General features: G+C 45.1%; 1 protein-coding gene across 1 annotated transcript; it reads left to right on the top strand.

Annotated features, from left to right (window-relative positions):
- The first annotated feature begins 795 nt into the window (after positions 1 to 795).
- On the top strand, positions 796 to 4,961 carry EDN1 (endothelin 1). Its single transcript, XM_056485553.1, has 5 exons — positions 796 to 1,142; positions 1,276 to 1,414; positions 2,387 to 2,545; positions 2,818 to 2,925; positions 3,679 to 4,961. The coding sequence occupies exons 1-5, from the start codon at positions 1,079 to 1,081 to the stop codon at positions 3,815 to 3,817; spliced, it is 609 nt and encodes a 202-aa protein (XP_056341528.1). The 5' UTR covers positions 796 to 1,078; the 3' UTR covers positions 3,818 to 4,961.
- The last annotated feature ends 9,093 nt before the right edge of the window (positions 4,962 to 14,054 follow it).

The following is a 14,054-nucleotide window of genomic DNA, read 5'->3' on the forward strand; positions in this document are numbered from 1 at the left end:
CGGAAATACCACAAATACCAAGAGAGTCTTATCTATTTATCATAGGTGAAACTGGCACGCTTTGCAGAACGACGGCTCCAGAGCGGATCACAGGCATTTTGAGTTCACTTAAGTTTACGGTCAGGGGCTGGTCGCCTCAGTTGGGAGCTCTGTGGATTCCATGCATGTTTATATCTGTGATATAGGCACTGCTGCAGCCACTCCTCCAGTGTCCGGCTTCCACACTGCTCCTCGACAGAAAACACAAACATGCCAGAAAAAAGACCTTGCCAGAATTAGTGGTGAGAGCCAAAGGGGAAGGGTAGGCACAGATCTTCCCTCCTTCCCTCCCCACCTGGCTTTACACACCTGCTCACACCTAAAGCGCACTGTGTGCACGGCAGAAAAGGGAGATTTTACCCCAATGCTCCACCAAACCCAAACCTGTTGAGAGCCCCGAGCCCACCCGGCAGGGTCTGAGGGGAGCAGGGCAGGGCCCAGCGCGGTCAGGCATCCATCCTCCCGCGTAAAGGACCCCCGTGTCCCACTGCTGGGCTCTCCCCAGGGCAGCAGCACGAGCAGCAGGTGGATCCTAGAGCCCTGAAGTCCCGAAGCCTTGAATCCCTGAATTCCTGCATTCCCGAATCCCAGAGCCCGGGCCGCCCTCAGGTGCGGCGCGGGCAGGGCGCCCCCTGGCGGCCCGCGGGCGCCCCTCCCCGCCCCCGGGCGCCCCCGGCCCCCCCTCCCGCCGCCGCCGCCGCCGCCCCCCGCTCTGAAGTTTGCAGGCGATTTCCTTTCCAGCCCCGGCCTTATCTCGGCCCGCACGTTGCCTCGCGGTGACTAATAGGAGAATAACATTGTCTCGGGATAAAATAGCGCCGGGGCTGTTTACCCGCTCCATGGGGGTTCGCTATAAAAGGGCGCCGGGGACCGCCGCGCCAGCCAGACGCGCCGGGGCGCACCGAGCCGCGCCACGCAGGGCACCCGCCACGGCGCTCCGTGCGCACGCCGGGAGACACTTTCCCCGCTTTTCCCTCGCCTTTTATTGATTTTTACCCCGTTCCCCCTCTCTTCTTCCATCCGCCCCGCTCCGTCTGCTATGGATTATTGCCACATGATCGTCTCGCTGCTCTTCGTGCTGTGCCCGGGGCTGCTGCCGGCAGGTAGGTGCCGGTGCCGGTCGGCTGCCGCCCGGGCAGCCGGGCTCCGGGAGGGCTGCCCGAGGGATGCAGCGGGAGGGGATGCGCGGGTGCCTTGCCTTGCCCCGGGTCTGAGCTGTGCCGCTCCCTCCTGCAGCCCCCGGAGCCGAGGTGGACGCCGCGCCGCCCCCCGCCGCCGCGCACCGCCGCGCCCGGCGCTGCTCCTGCTCCTCGCTGATGGACGAGGAGTGCGTCTACTTCTGCCACCTCGACATCATCTGGATCAACACCCCCGAGTGAGTGCAGCGGAGGGCTTTCGGCAGTTCCCCAGTGCCGGGGTCCGCTTGGGTTAGGGAGAAAGGGAGGGAGGTGTGAGGGCGAAAATTAAGAGCCATCCTGCAGAGATGGAAAGGGGAGGAAGGAACAGTTGTTTGCAGTTTCTCCTACTGCTTTGCCTTCCTGCTCCTACTTTTCTGACACATTTAGCAAGGAGACTGTTTACCAGAAGAAAGCAAGCAGGATTTGGCCACCTAGATCGGGGAGATAGGTCCTAATAGCCCTAACACACCTGCCTTCCTAAAATCTGGGCAGCAGTATTTCCTTTGGGTGCTGCTCAGCAAAGGCTGCAGGATACTTTTTGCTATGAATCAGAAGCAGACAAAATGCCAAAGGCATGATTTTGCCAGCCTGAGTTTGAGTGGTTTTCTTTCTGACAAGTTAGGAGGTTAGAAAGAATACTTTGACACCGGCTGGCTCTCACTGCCTTTTACTTCTCTGTGCTGCAAATTAACATGTCCCACGTGTTAACAGGATTATGCACAGTATCCATTTCTACACTCTCCTCACCAAAAAGTACCGAGCTAGAGGCTCACCCTAAGGCTGCAAACACTGACTCTAGTGATTTCTTCTGCTGCTGGGTTTCCTCCGAGAGAGGATCTGTTCTTCACTTTTACTGCTTCTTTCAGTATTGGCAGTAGCCAAAGTTCAAAGAGATGAGGTTTTTATTGCTTTCTATTGCACAGGGAGGCACAACAGCCTTGTGAAATCACAATTAAAAGGTCATTATCCTTGTCAGTAGCCATGCTAATGAATGTGTTGCAGTATCATCAGAAGCATTTACATGGAAACTGTGACTAAAGAGGCATTCCCAATCCCACAACCTTTACTCATGCAATCAATGCCATTGATAAGATTGTTCAAAATACCCCACAGTGTTTTGAAGCCACAGAATTATTTGAATGACTTTCATGTTGTTTCTTTGATCGTAGGAAGACTGTTCCATACGGTCTCGGAGGCCCTTCTCGACCCAGAAGATCACTGAAGGACATGGTGCCGGAGATGCTGGCTGAACCAAGCAGCAGATGCCGATGTGCCAACCAGAAGGACAAGAAATGTTTGAACTTCTGCCAGGCAGGCAAAGATCTCTGGTGCGTCTCTTGTTGCTACTCTTTAAAAGGCAATGCATGTGAAAGGGATGGATTGTGGTGCACTTACTCATTTTGGCACTTGCTGAGCGAATACTCTCCCCAAAGCCTTGCCTCCTACCTGAGCGCTCCCACTGCTGTGATACATACCATGGCTTGGCCCAGAAAGATTGCTTATTACATTCCTTGAGAAGTGGTTGATGAGATGCCTCACCTTGTGGACTGCAGGCTTGGCTTTTTTTTTTTTAACAGCAGCACCTTTTCCCTTTTAACAGGGCTCAGTCCACAGTGGAGAAAACCTCACGGCACCGCATCAAAGCCGGCAATTGCACTGGACCCAAATGCATGAACCGACAGCCTGTTGACAGCAGGAAGATGAAGCGGTGAGTTTCTTCTCATCCTGTTGTAGTTCCCCGGAGCAGCAATAGAGAGCACAGTTCACCTGCCTATGGGTCATCCTGGGCTTAGCTGGTGGTTTCAGCTTGAGACTTATGGAGGAATCAGTGGGGATATTTTGAGGGCTTTTCTTCATGCTCTGGGTTTTTAGCTTGTGAGGACATGGGTGCTGAGCTCAGCTCACTGTCGTTCCTCCTCTTGCGTTCAGTGCTCAGCCATATTCTCATGGAAAAGTACAGAATACAGAAGTTTGCCTGTATTAAAGAAGACTCTTTAGTGCTACTTTCACAAACAGAACAGGACTTATGGGAGCAGGCAACCTTATGATATTGAATGAAACCTAGGCTCTGGAAGTCTTAAATAATTTTTTGAAAGTGGGATTTACTTACTTACTTGAAAAATGCACTCATTCATTGCAAGTAGGATCAGGTTTACCTAAAAGAAACAACACAGATGAAACAAAAAAGCCACTGGAGACCTCCTGACTAGCTACTTAAGGAAGTCTAGGGCATCTATATCTGAGTGAATATTTTAATTTAATGTTTGCATTGAAATTATGAATACAACATTTCAAGTATCTTAAGTTACCTAATTCTGAGATAGGTATAGCAAACAGCAGTTTATTAAGATCCCATGGCAGAAATCTAGACTGAGGTTTATTTAGGCAAAAACTAATTTTTTCACACTGGAAATGCATCTTGATTATCACAACGCTAAATGTACATTTCTTGTTTTTGCAGGCTGGAAGCCATTGGTAACAGCATCAAAGCTTCCTTCAATATCGCAAAGCTGAAGGCTGAGCTCCAGAAAGGGCGAAAGCTCAAACACAACAGGGCAAGCAAAAGGCAAAGCGTCCGGGAAAGCCTGAAAGCATCCTAGTGGGAAGATCACCTGGATCCTTCTCCACAACACTTGCTGATAAAGCATCACCAAAACTCTGTCTTGACTCCAACATTCCACGATGGCGAAGGGCCCCTCTGTCCAAGTGTTTGCACAGCACAGCAAAATGCTAAGGAAATCCTGTATTTGGAGATATAAAGACAAAGGATTTTATTATTTTGGAATTCAGGTGGATGGGTAGAAGGGCTGAAGGGAAATCTGCAGTAACATACATGAAAAGCCATCTGTCTGAAGAAATATTTGAATACTGCTCCTGGAATATTACCCATCGACTGAGCAGCTTTCGGGGTCTACATCAAAAGCATCTTGCAAGGAAAACCTCACAGATGTGCTTAGCAAGGACAGAAAGCAAGATCTGAGTGTACAAACTTCAAAGAACTCTACCTTTTGATTAAAATGCAAAAATGAAAGCCACAGGGCTACTTTAATCAGGACTTGCTGCATATATACATGTCTACCTCGCATACTGTTTGTTGCACTCCTGCTAGAGTATTTTTACACCTTGTTATTGCCTTTACTAATCAGCTGCAACCCTTTGCCTTTTTTCAGAAGTCTAGTTTACTTGTACAACCAGAGTTATCTGAATGTGGGTTAGGCACTCTGGTTGTTTGCATACTCAAAGTCCCTTGGCTTTGGATACCAAAGGACCCTTCAACACAAAATAAAAGTTAGAGAATGCTACTAAGTTTCCCATAACAAGGATATTTGGCCAACTGAAGTTCTAATAATAGAGGTTGTTGTGTCTTACATGCTACCAAAAATGCACTGAAGTGGGGATGTACCAGAGGCTGTTGCAAGATTTATTCAGGGCCTTGTTTGGTAGAAATGCATTGAGACAAAGGGTTGTTTTGAATTAAGTCAAAAGGCTAATATTTGGGTGAATGTTTATAGCAGTGAATTTGTTCACATTGTTGAATTTGCAGACAAGTTGAATCTTATGTGCTTATTTTTGTGTCTTGTATTTATATTCACACAAGTTCTTCATTATATTTACCATGTTGAATACACATTGAAGTAGGCCATATTGGTCTATGCATGTTTTATGTATTTCTGTATGAAATTGGGAAATGCTTATGCCTATCAAGGTAAATATCTTCAGAAATAAATATTTTTAATTACTGTATTGGCTTGTTTTTCCTTGGCCTGTGGCTCTGTGATCATGGAGGTAGGTTGCCCCACTACAAAGCTGACCCAAGTAAAGTGTGTGCACCTGATTGCCTTTCTGTCAGATAAGCCAGATCAGCAAAGTTTGGGCCAGATGTGATACAGCACATGACACGTGTTCTAGCTGCAGGGTTGCTCATCAGATCTTCAAACTCTAAATTGGACAAATTAATCTATCCTGGAGCATTCTTCTCACATGTCTGATGTAGATGTATTACAGCATTAAAATATGGGTATTAAGGATTTGGGTATAAGTGAACTAGAGGGGAAAATGCACACTGGAAAACTTGTGGGCTCTATTGAACCAGGGAATGTTGCTATACTAAAATTTTCAACCCATTCCACAAGATAAAGATGGAGATCTCAATGGAACCTCAGTGGGACCAAGTTCAGGAAAGATCTAGATCAGTAGTTAATTTTTTCACATGTTCCCAAAATATAGGCTTTAAGTGGTTATATCTAGAGGTTTGAAGCAAATAAATAGATTTAATAATCTCTGACCCTATAGGAAAAAAAAAAACAAAACCACAAGAGTTAATCCAAGGATAAAACTGAGTGGTTTGGGTTTATTTAAAAGCAGAACTTAAGCAATGCTATACAAGGTGTGTGACCCAAACACTGAAGTAGTCACCACTGAAAATTTCTGAAATTGTTCTGGAGTTCTTGTCAATATTCACAATATTGATAGTCAGGCCCATATAATATTTCCTTCACACTGTTCTGCTATGTTTTGCAGCAATAATTCATTGGGGAAATGACATTGCTGGCACTCCTGGCCTAACAGGAGTGCCTGGTCCAGGCAGTGGGAAGGAACAGGGAGCCCCTGTGCTTCTGCAGGGCAGGATGCAGCCCCTGGAGCCGTCCTTTGATCCCTGCATCCCCGGCACTGACTGCTCAGGATGCGCCTGGATCAGTGACCTCTGTCAGAAATGAAGAGACCTCACTAATGCTCCCTGGTTTTCCATTTCTTGCCCTACCAGTGGTTGCCTTTGGCAGGGAAAATAAACAAGCAAGTAGCTGAGATGCTGTCTCTCACTCAGCCAAAGTGGAGGCGAGCAGCTGGTGTGGGATGTCCCTGATAGTGAAGAGGCTGCGCATCAGCATCCCCACCCCAGCTGCTCCTGTTTTCTCTCCCAGGAAAGAGTGTGAGGAGAAGATCAGTTCTGGGAGTGGGGGAGCATTGCAGCAGTGTGCTGTTATTAAGGCTGGTTATTTGGATTTTGTAGGTGGCTGGCCTAAATGATGCTGTGGGTGGGCTTTAGTAGCCCAAATTCCTGGATATCTGCTTAAGAGATTCTTAAAAATAAACCTGCTCCTTCTGAGGTTTACTCTGTTCATGCCTGGAGTCGAAAGCTGGCTTCCATTCTCCTTTCCTTCCCAGTAAACTGCATCTGCTTCTTGCTCATGCTGCAGCTTTGTGTAGTGATGGGCACTCTCTGACCTTTTGGCATGCCATGGTTTTGGCATGGTCCCCAGGGTCATGCAAAGTAAGAGCCAGAGATTCAATGCAAAGAGCAGAAGGGGGTAAAGTGCCCTGATGGCAGGGGCTTGCAGGCTTTGGGAAGAGTGGCAGGAGCTGCTTCATACTGCCCAGCTGGCTTCAGGGACCTGCTGGTGTGCAGCAAGGGTGGAAGGGGATGCACTGCTGCTTCTGCTTGCCTCCCCCCTCATTTGCCTTGTGGCATTGGAGCATAAACTGCAGCTTACCCTGGTTTGCATTAATGAGCTAGACTGAAAAAGCAGAGTTCAGCAGTCTGTTTGTCTCATTGAATAAGCAAAAGGGAACACGAAGCATTTTATCTTAACTCTGGCTCACGTACAAGTACCAGGGTCTGTCCCAGAGGTTTGCTCCTTCTCAAAGCTCTGTGGGAGAGAGAGATTCAGTAACTAGAGCTAGAGCCCCTGGTGAGAAAAGAGAGGCATAATATGTGCTGGGATTTATGGCACCAAACACAGAGCAGTGTAAAAGTACATTCTTACTTATAATAAACGACCTGAGTGAGAAAAACATTCTACCTGAAGCCAAAGGAAACATTGTGCTGACTGCAGAGGCAAGGCTGCAGAGTCAAAGCTCTTGGTCTTCTAACTAGAACTAATCTCACTGCTCTGAAAAAGGGAACCTTTCATGACCATGATCTATCTCCTTTTTAAGTGAGAGGTTCTTCTAATCCAGGATGAAATTTGAGAAGCATAAAGGGAAGTGTATAGGGAAGAGGGACACCACTTTCCAGTGTGGCCCAAAATACACCTGACATGTGACTGAAATTCCATCTCACACCAAGGGTAAGGAAAAGCTCCATTCCTGCGCTATTATCAAAGTTGCCTCCTCTGATTTTTCCTGGGTTTTTTGGCCATTTCTGGAATTGGAAAAAGTTTCCCAGGAAAAGATAACTATTCTCCAAAATTAGGCTTGCTGTACTTATTTTTATTCAATACTGACTGTAATTCTTTCTTTCTCAGCTGGTTTATTTTCATTTTCTCTGGAAATGAAAAGGCTGTTTTGACTATAGATCAAAACAAGGTATACAATAAAACAAAGCTTTGACGTGTGAGTCAGGCTTCAAGTCAGGAAAATACTACAATGCTACTGAAATTCTTTCCATCTTATCTACATAATTCTGACCTATTTTTTCCAGAAATGGCAACTCTAATCTGTACCACATTATCATGAACTGCCCCCAAATAATTCCTGCAGGATGTCCTAATGTTGCCTATAGAAGTTACCAAATACCAGCCTCTTTGTTCACGTTTCCTTACATTAGGATAAATTTAGCCACCACAACACATTTCTATATTTACAAACACAGAATGAGCTGGATAAACCACTGTTTGAATGCTATCTGGTGTTTACTCCTTTCACACTCAACTGTTTGCCTCTGTGTACATAAAACCATATCAATTTTTATTTGGCCTGCATCAAGGCACTATTATTAGGCTCCTCGGGTAGAAATCCAGCTTCCATCCTCAGCCAATATCTTTATTTAATGTACTGTTCTTCCTTCGTGACCTAGGAAACAAAAGGACCGGCTTTTTGATTAATTAGAGGAGAATGCTTGGAAGCTGTGGTGCTAAGTGTAAGTATGCAGAGAGACAGAAAGCTGCAGATAAAGTACAAAGATAGTGGCCAGATCGTTTTTCCTGGGGTAAACATCGTGTGAACGACATTTCAGAACCGTGGCCAGAATGAGTGTTCGTGTCTTTCTTTATTTCATATCTCCAATCAAATCTGAGCTAGGTGAAAAATGGTAGGGAAGCCTATTTTGCTCAATATGGTTAAACAATCAGTTGGTATGTCTTAGTGCCTGGGACGAGTTCCTCTGCTCTGATCAGGTCAAGGAGACCTGAATTCTGCCTGAAGTCCACTGGGCTAGCCAGCCAGCCAACAATTCCCTCAGCTGTAGAGGCATCACTTCTGCCAGTGCAAATGAGAGCAGAATTTGGCCCAGAAAGGCTTCCTTTTGTCTGGCATTACCACACTAGGGACAGACAGACACTGGCTTGGTGTTAGCACAGGCCTTTAGTGGTTCTTGGTTTTCTTGGTCTGGGTTTGGAGGAGTTTTGTTACTGTTTGGTTGGGTTTTTTTCCCAATCCATGCAAGCATTTGATAGTAATAAATTAAATAAACATCACTTTGGTAAGTGATAGGGCAGTTTGCCTCTGGCTCAAAAAAGCTGCATTCAGAAATGGATGAGGCCCATGGAGTTTGTGGTTTCATTGACCTCTCCAGCTATTTCGGGGGCTACAGAAATTACTTGAGTTCATCAACTGTAATTCAAGCCCACACTGTTGTTGTGTTTTTCCCTCCAAGGAAATAAAGTAATAAAAACAAACCTAAAACTAACTTTTTTCCTAGCTAAAGGAAAAATGTATGTTTGTGCCAGTCACCAGAAACAAATCCAACTTCTAATCTGGCAAGAAGAAAGCAGCACTGTATTTTGGTCATATAGGTTTGATTTACATTTTTTCTCTACTTTCTCCATCTCTTTTCACAAACACAATTCAACCCAGGAATTGATGTCCATCATGAAAAAAAAGGAGTGCTCTAAGGACTTCTTGTGCAAAGGTAGACACATGTATTGAAGGTTTTGATGGGTAAGAGCTTCTCCTCTTGCCACTTTCCTTGCAATCCTATTGTTGCAGGAGATTGTTTGTCTTTTGTTTCTTATTTTAACTTTCTCTTATTTCTAACTGGAGTATAAAGCAGTGATATTCACAAACTAGACAGCAAACTAAAGTGGACAAAAAAGCTGGACAAATGGTGCATGCCATATTCTTATCAGGAATGTGCAGGCCTTTAAGGTATGTATTTGCCTGCAGGAGGATTTCCCATGAGTGGCATAAACAAGCACAGAACAAGAACCATGACATTACATACTGGAGAGGTGTCTTGAGAGAGACTGCCCTGTGGGTTTTTCCCTTATGATTGTTCCTCTCATGCCACCTCAAAGGAGACTCTCTTTCCTTGCTCATGGGCTGCCCAGCACATCCATCAGGCAGTTTATTTAATTATGCAGCAAGGCAAGCAGGAATGAAAGAACCCAGGCTGCTGAAAAGAGGGGATGGGAGGTTTGCATTTCCAGAGGACTGATCAGGGCCACTGGTGTGGCTGGTGACTTGCAGCCACCCCATCTCCTGTCCCCCAAAAGACACACTGGCAGCAGCATTGAGCATGGCAGGCTCTCTGGAAATGCAAACCTCCTGTCCCCCGTGGCTGCAGGTTCACCATGGGGGCTGCTTTGCCATGCCAGCTGCTCTTTCCATAAGTACCATCTCAAAATTACCCCACAGGTCTTATCAGCACCTTACAGCAGATCTTTCTGAGAAAGCACCTCATCTGGGAGTGCTGTCCAGTCATCCCAGCTTCCCTATGGATGGGCTAAACTGGCATTATTCAGGAGGGTTCAGAGGAACACCACTGATTTCACCAGCTGAAAGGTTTTATTGTATCAGTCATGCAGCAATAGCCTACAGCTATGAAATCCACAGACACCTCAGCAGACATCCATGTTTCTTCCATGTTTTCGTAAGAAGAACATTTTCTTAGTTTTCCCAGAAATTTTAATCCACTATCTTTCTAAAATCTTATGGCTTTTCCTGAGGACTTGGCCTGCTGTTTTTCCTTCTGGGTCTCTGCTCACCATTATGTCATTCTCGGTACACATCCAGCTGGACACTTTGCAGCTATGTGCTTTCCAGTGGCTTCCAAATGTGCATTAAAGCTGTTAATTTAATTTTACTTCACCCTCAGTCTGCTTCATCGTGAGCACAAGGACGTCTTTCACCTGGCTGAAAAGCAAATTGTTCATGACTGCCGTCCTTTGCCCTGAATTGGCAATAGATTATAGATTGCTGGTTCTGGTGTTGACCCTTTAGGCAAGTCAGAAAGTTGGCTAGATATTACTATACAAAAATTTATTCTTTGAACTAACCACTTTCTGCTGAGTAATTATTTTTCTCCAAAGATGTTTCTATAAACGCCTATACATGCACAGAGTTCAACTTTCCAAGCAAACTACAGTCTTTCCTTTATTTTTTGTGAACACACAAGCATTTCTATACTGTCCCTGTGACCAAACACAACTTTTGTGAGCTGCTTCTGTATGAAGCTCTGATAGTAGATGTTTTTTCAGTCTGTGTTCCATGAATATCTGAAGAACCATGAAATGTGATTAAAGGATGCAAGTTCATATGTGCTTTAAAACAACCTGCATATGTGAAATTCCTGGAACAGTTTGCACTTCCACTGGAAATTCTTTGGTGGCCAACATTATAGATTAACTAAACTGATGGTTATACATGGAAAGTAGATTGGGAAAAATAGTTGCAAAATGAAGCTGTCAGCATAGGAAAGTGCAGGACTGAGTCCCACCACATAGCAAATAAGAACAGTAGTGTTCTTAAAAAAATGTGATTGTATAAATACATTATAAGGTGTACGTGATCAGATACATCAGGGGACATTCAAGGCATTTACCAGCCTGGCATGTGTACTTGTAGGCATGGAAATGTGTGCACATGCAATGTAATGTATTGCAATGAAGGTCTTTTCAATGTTGTACAACACATTTTGGATCTACTCTCCATTGTCAGAAGAGTCCAGAACCAAGGGGCTCTCTGCCTTGATATCTGTCTTTTTTATTCCCACTTAAACTGGCTATGTTCTGGTCAGTATTGCCAAATTCTGTAGGTGCCCTTGCAAAGGATGCTTTGCGAAGTGTGCAGCTGCTCTTGGCACCCAGACCAGGCACAGAATGGTTGCTTTTTCTCAGGCTTCTCATCTGTTCAAATCAGCTCTGGCTGTTAACATGGGGCTTTTTTGTACCATGAGGTCTACAAGGAGAGACTATATTTGCCCTCACTTTTCCCTCTCTGGATAGACAGCACAGTTGGGAAGCTCTGAATGGTTTATGGGCTAATTAAAAACAGACCACAGGTTTGGGTTGTTTTATTTTCTTTTTTCTTCTTTTTGCTGCATTCCAATTCATTTAGCTGCTCAGCAGGGATTTGACAGGGACATTGTTAAGGAGACAAAGAACCTGTGGCTGGGTGACATTAGTGTGCTAAGAGATGCCTCCTTTTCAGCTGACAGCCTAACCAAATTGGATCAGGTATCGGAAAGCCTGATGGAACACGGGAGGACATTAAATATTTAGCAAATGAGTGACCTGCACATCCTACCTGGCCCTGGCTACAGTCACAACTTTGCAAGGGAGCTGATGCAGAACTAGCCTTCTCTCTCCACCTGACAAGCTCAAACAACTGATAAATTACCAGAACTAATTGTTGCTTGACAAGTCTTTGATCCCTGGAAGAGTTGATTTATAAATGATGAGCTCTTTTTACATGCCACCGCTGATGAAGCTGTTGAAATAGCTATAAAATCAATAATCCCTGCTGTCTGGCTATCCTTTAGTTTTCTTCCATTTATTCAGGAGACAGTTCAAAGTGTCTGCAAATGCTCATTTCCGTCTTTTCCCAGCACCCTGCCCAGAGAATGTCAGGCACCACTGCAGAAATGAGGCTTGGGAAGGGGAGATGGAAAGCAGCTGAGAAACAGGTCAGGCTAGATGAACACTGAGCAGGAGCAGCACAGTCCCCAGATCTTACTCTCAGCTCCCTGGGATGGTATGTCCAGGGAGAGAAAATTGTTAAAAACTAGGGCAGAAAGGCAAGGTGGGAAACTCCTGGATGATAAGCAGCATGGTAGGAAATGGCAGCATCCTAAAGGTGGCAGTGGAATGGAAATCACACTCAGAATATTTATCCAAATAGAGTCCCTATAGACAGGATCTCATGAACAGAATTTGGTCCTAGGCCTGTTCTGTAAGAACATGTCATGACCACCACATGATGGAGAATCCTATGAAATCTCATCCTTGGGCCATTAGAGCAGGTTGCTGATGCTTTTACAGCAGACCCCTTTACAGAGTGGTCAGGATGCTCCAGATGTCCTATTTCTCTTGTGCAACCATTTGACAGTTCTTTTTCATTTCTGATGGGAACTGCTAACCAGAAAAATGAAACACCACTACCCAAACACATGCACTAGGCTGGATATACAGGCAGTGCTGGCTGATGCTTCATTTTCCATTCTTCTGGAATGGAAGCTTGCACACAAATATGAGGTTTTGTTATGAGGCTTGGTGTGGTTACTCCAGAGCCATCTGTGGCCTGGTCACCAAGGCTCCTCAGCACAGGCAGAATAGTTGCTTCCCAAGAGTCAAATTCCCCTGTGGTGTCATCCAGACTGAGGAAGACTTGGACTGGGTCACAGCATCAGTTATGGGAAGAAATAATTGAGACATTATTGTCTTTAACTAGCTATTACTGAGTGAATGAAGTGGCATATGTAGTGAAATCCTGCTCTTGTCCAGGCAAATTCTTCACTGTCTTACCAACTGTGGAAGCTCTGCAGACCTTCAGTCTGTAGTAGCAAGCAGGGGATCCTTAGGTAGTCCCTTCTCCAGGCCACAAAGCCTCAGGGCTAGGAAGCTTGGAGGACTTCTCTAATCACCATGTGCTCAGAGGAACTACACCTGGAAGAGGCAGCAAGACAGAGAAGTGAGAATGCTGCAAGAGTAAAATAAGAGGGAAGAGACTCAGTCTGTGCAGCCTCTTGTGGCAAGTGCCTTTCTGACACTAAGGGTCCCGTGCAGCTCCCAGCAAAGAACTGCCTTCCAAAACAGGAAGGGCCACAGTAATGCACCAAGATGAGCAGAGCAGGGTGGTCAGTTCAAAGCCCTCAAGGTGGTATTAATTTCGTGGCAATTCAATAGTGAACAATTTATTCTCAGGATGCTATTCACCCTTAAGTACCATTATGCTTCCCAGCTAAGTAAAGGGTTTAGAAGCAGATATATTCTCAGATTAGCATCCACTAAGATGCAATGAGGATTGAGCAAAGGAGGATGGAACAAAGGAGAGGTACAGCCTGCAATTTTATGAGAAATGGTTAAGTGTGAAAGTCTAAGGGATCTTCTCTAAGGATATGAGATTATTCCCAATAAATTATGTCATGAGTAAATGATAAAAGAGGTGGGTGAGAGCTATGAGGACAGGTTGATATGGAGAGACCAGAAATAGGATGGTGGGAAAAATATGCAGGAAGTATTTACTGGCAATCCTCATGGAGTAGCATTTGAGGGATGAAACCATACTAACCAGTGGGAAATGTATTCAGTATCTAATTTACTTAAGAGAATATTAAATTCTCACAGAAGAATAGAAGGACACCTATTTACCAATTGTTTTCCCATAGATAAATAACAAACTTCTGATATGTTCCTTGAGACAAGCTGGAGCAAGATGCACTGTATGACAGCTGTACAATGAACTGAAGGTGTGGTAAAGAAAGGAGCATAAAGGAAGCTCTTGGGAGGAGAAACTCATCAACTTAAGCTGAGTTTCTAGGACAGGTCTAATTACCATGAATTAACTCTAGGTTATCCTAAGGAGGTAGCAAGTCAGAGGGAAGAAAGAAGCAGGAGGGAAGCTAGGCTGAGGAAAATTTGATTCCCATGAAATATAGAATGAGGTAGCTCCTGCAGCCTG

The sequence above is a fragment of the Oenanthe melanoleuca genome, chromosome 2, assembly GCF_029582105.1.
Source record: "Oenanthe melanoleuca isolate GR-GAL-2019-014 chromosome 2, OMel1.0, whole genome shotgun sequence".
NCBI lineage: Eukaryota > Metazoa > Chordata > Aves > Passeriformes > Muscicapidae > Oenanthe > Oenanthe melanoleuca.

Coding starts and splice junctions, on each gene's coding strand:
- EDN1 (XM_056485553.1), top strand. CDS start 1,079: ATGGATTATTGCCACATGATCGTCTCGCTGCTCTTCGTGCTGTGCCCG. Junction 1,143..1,275: donor CCCGGGGCTGCTGCCGGCAG/GTAGGTGCCGGT, acceptor TCCCTCCTGCAG/CCCCCGGAGCCGAGGTGGAC. Junction 2,926..3,678: donor GACAGCAGGAAGATGAAGCG/GTGAGTTTCTTC, acceptor TTGTTTTTGCAG/GCTGGAAGCCATTGGTAACA.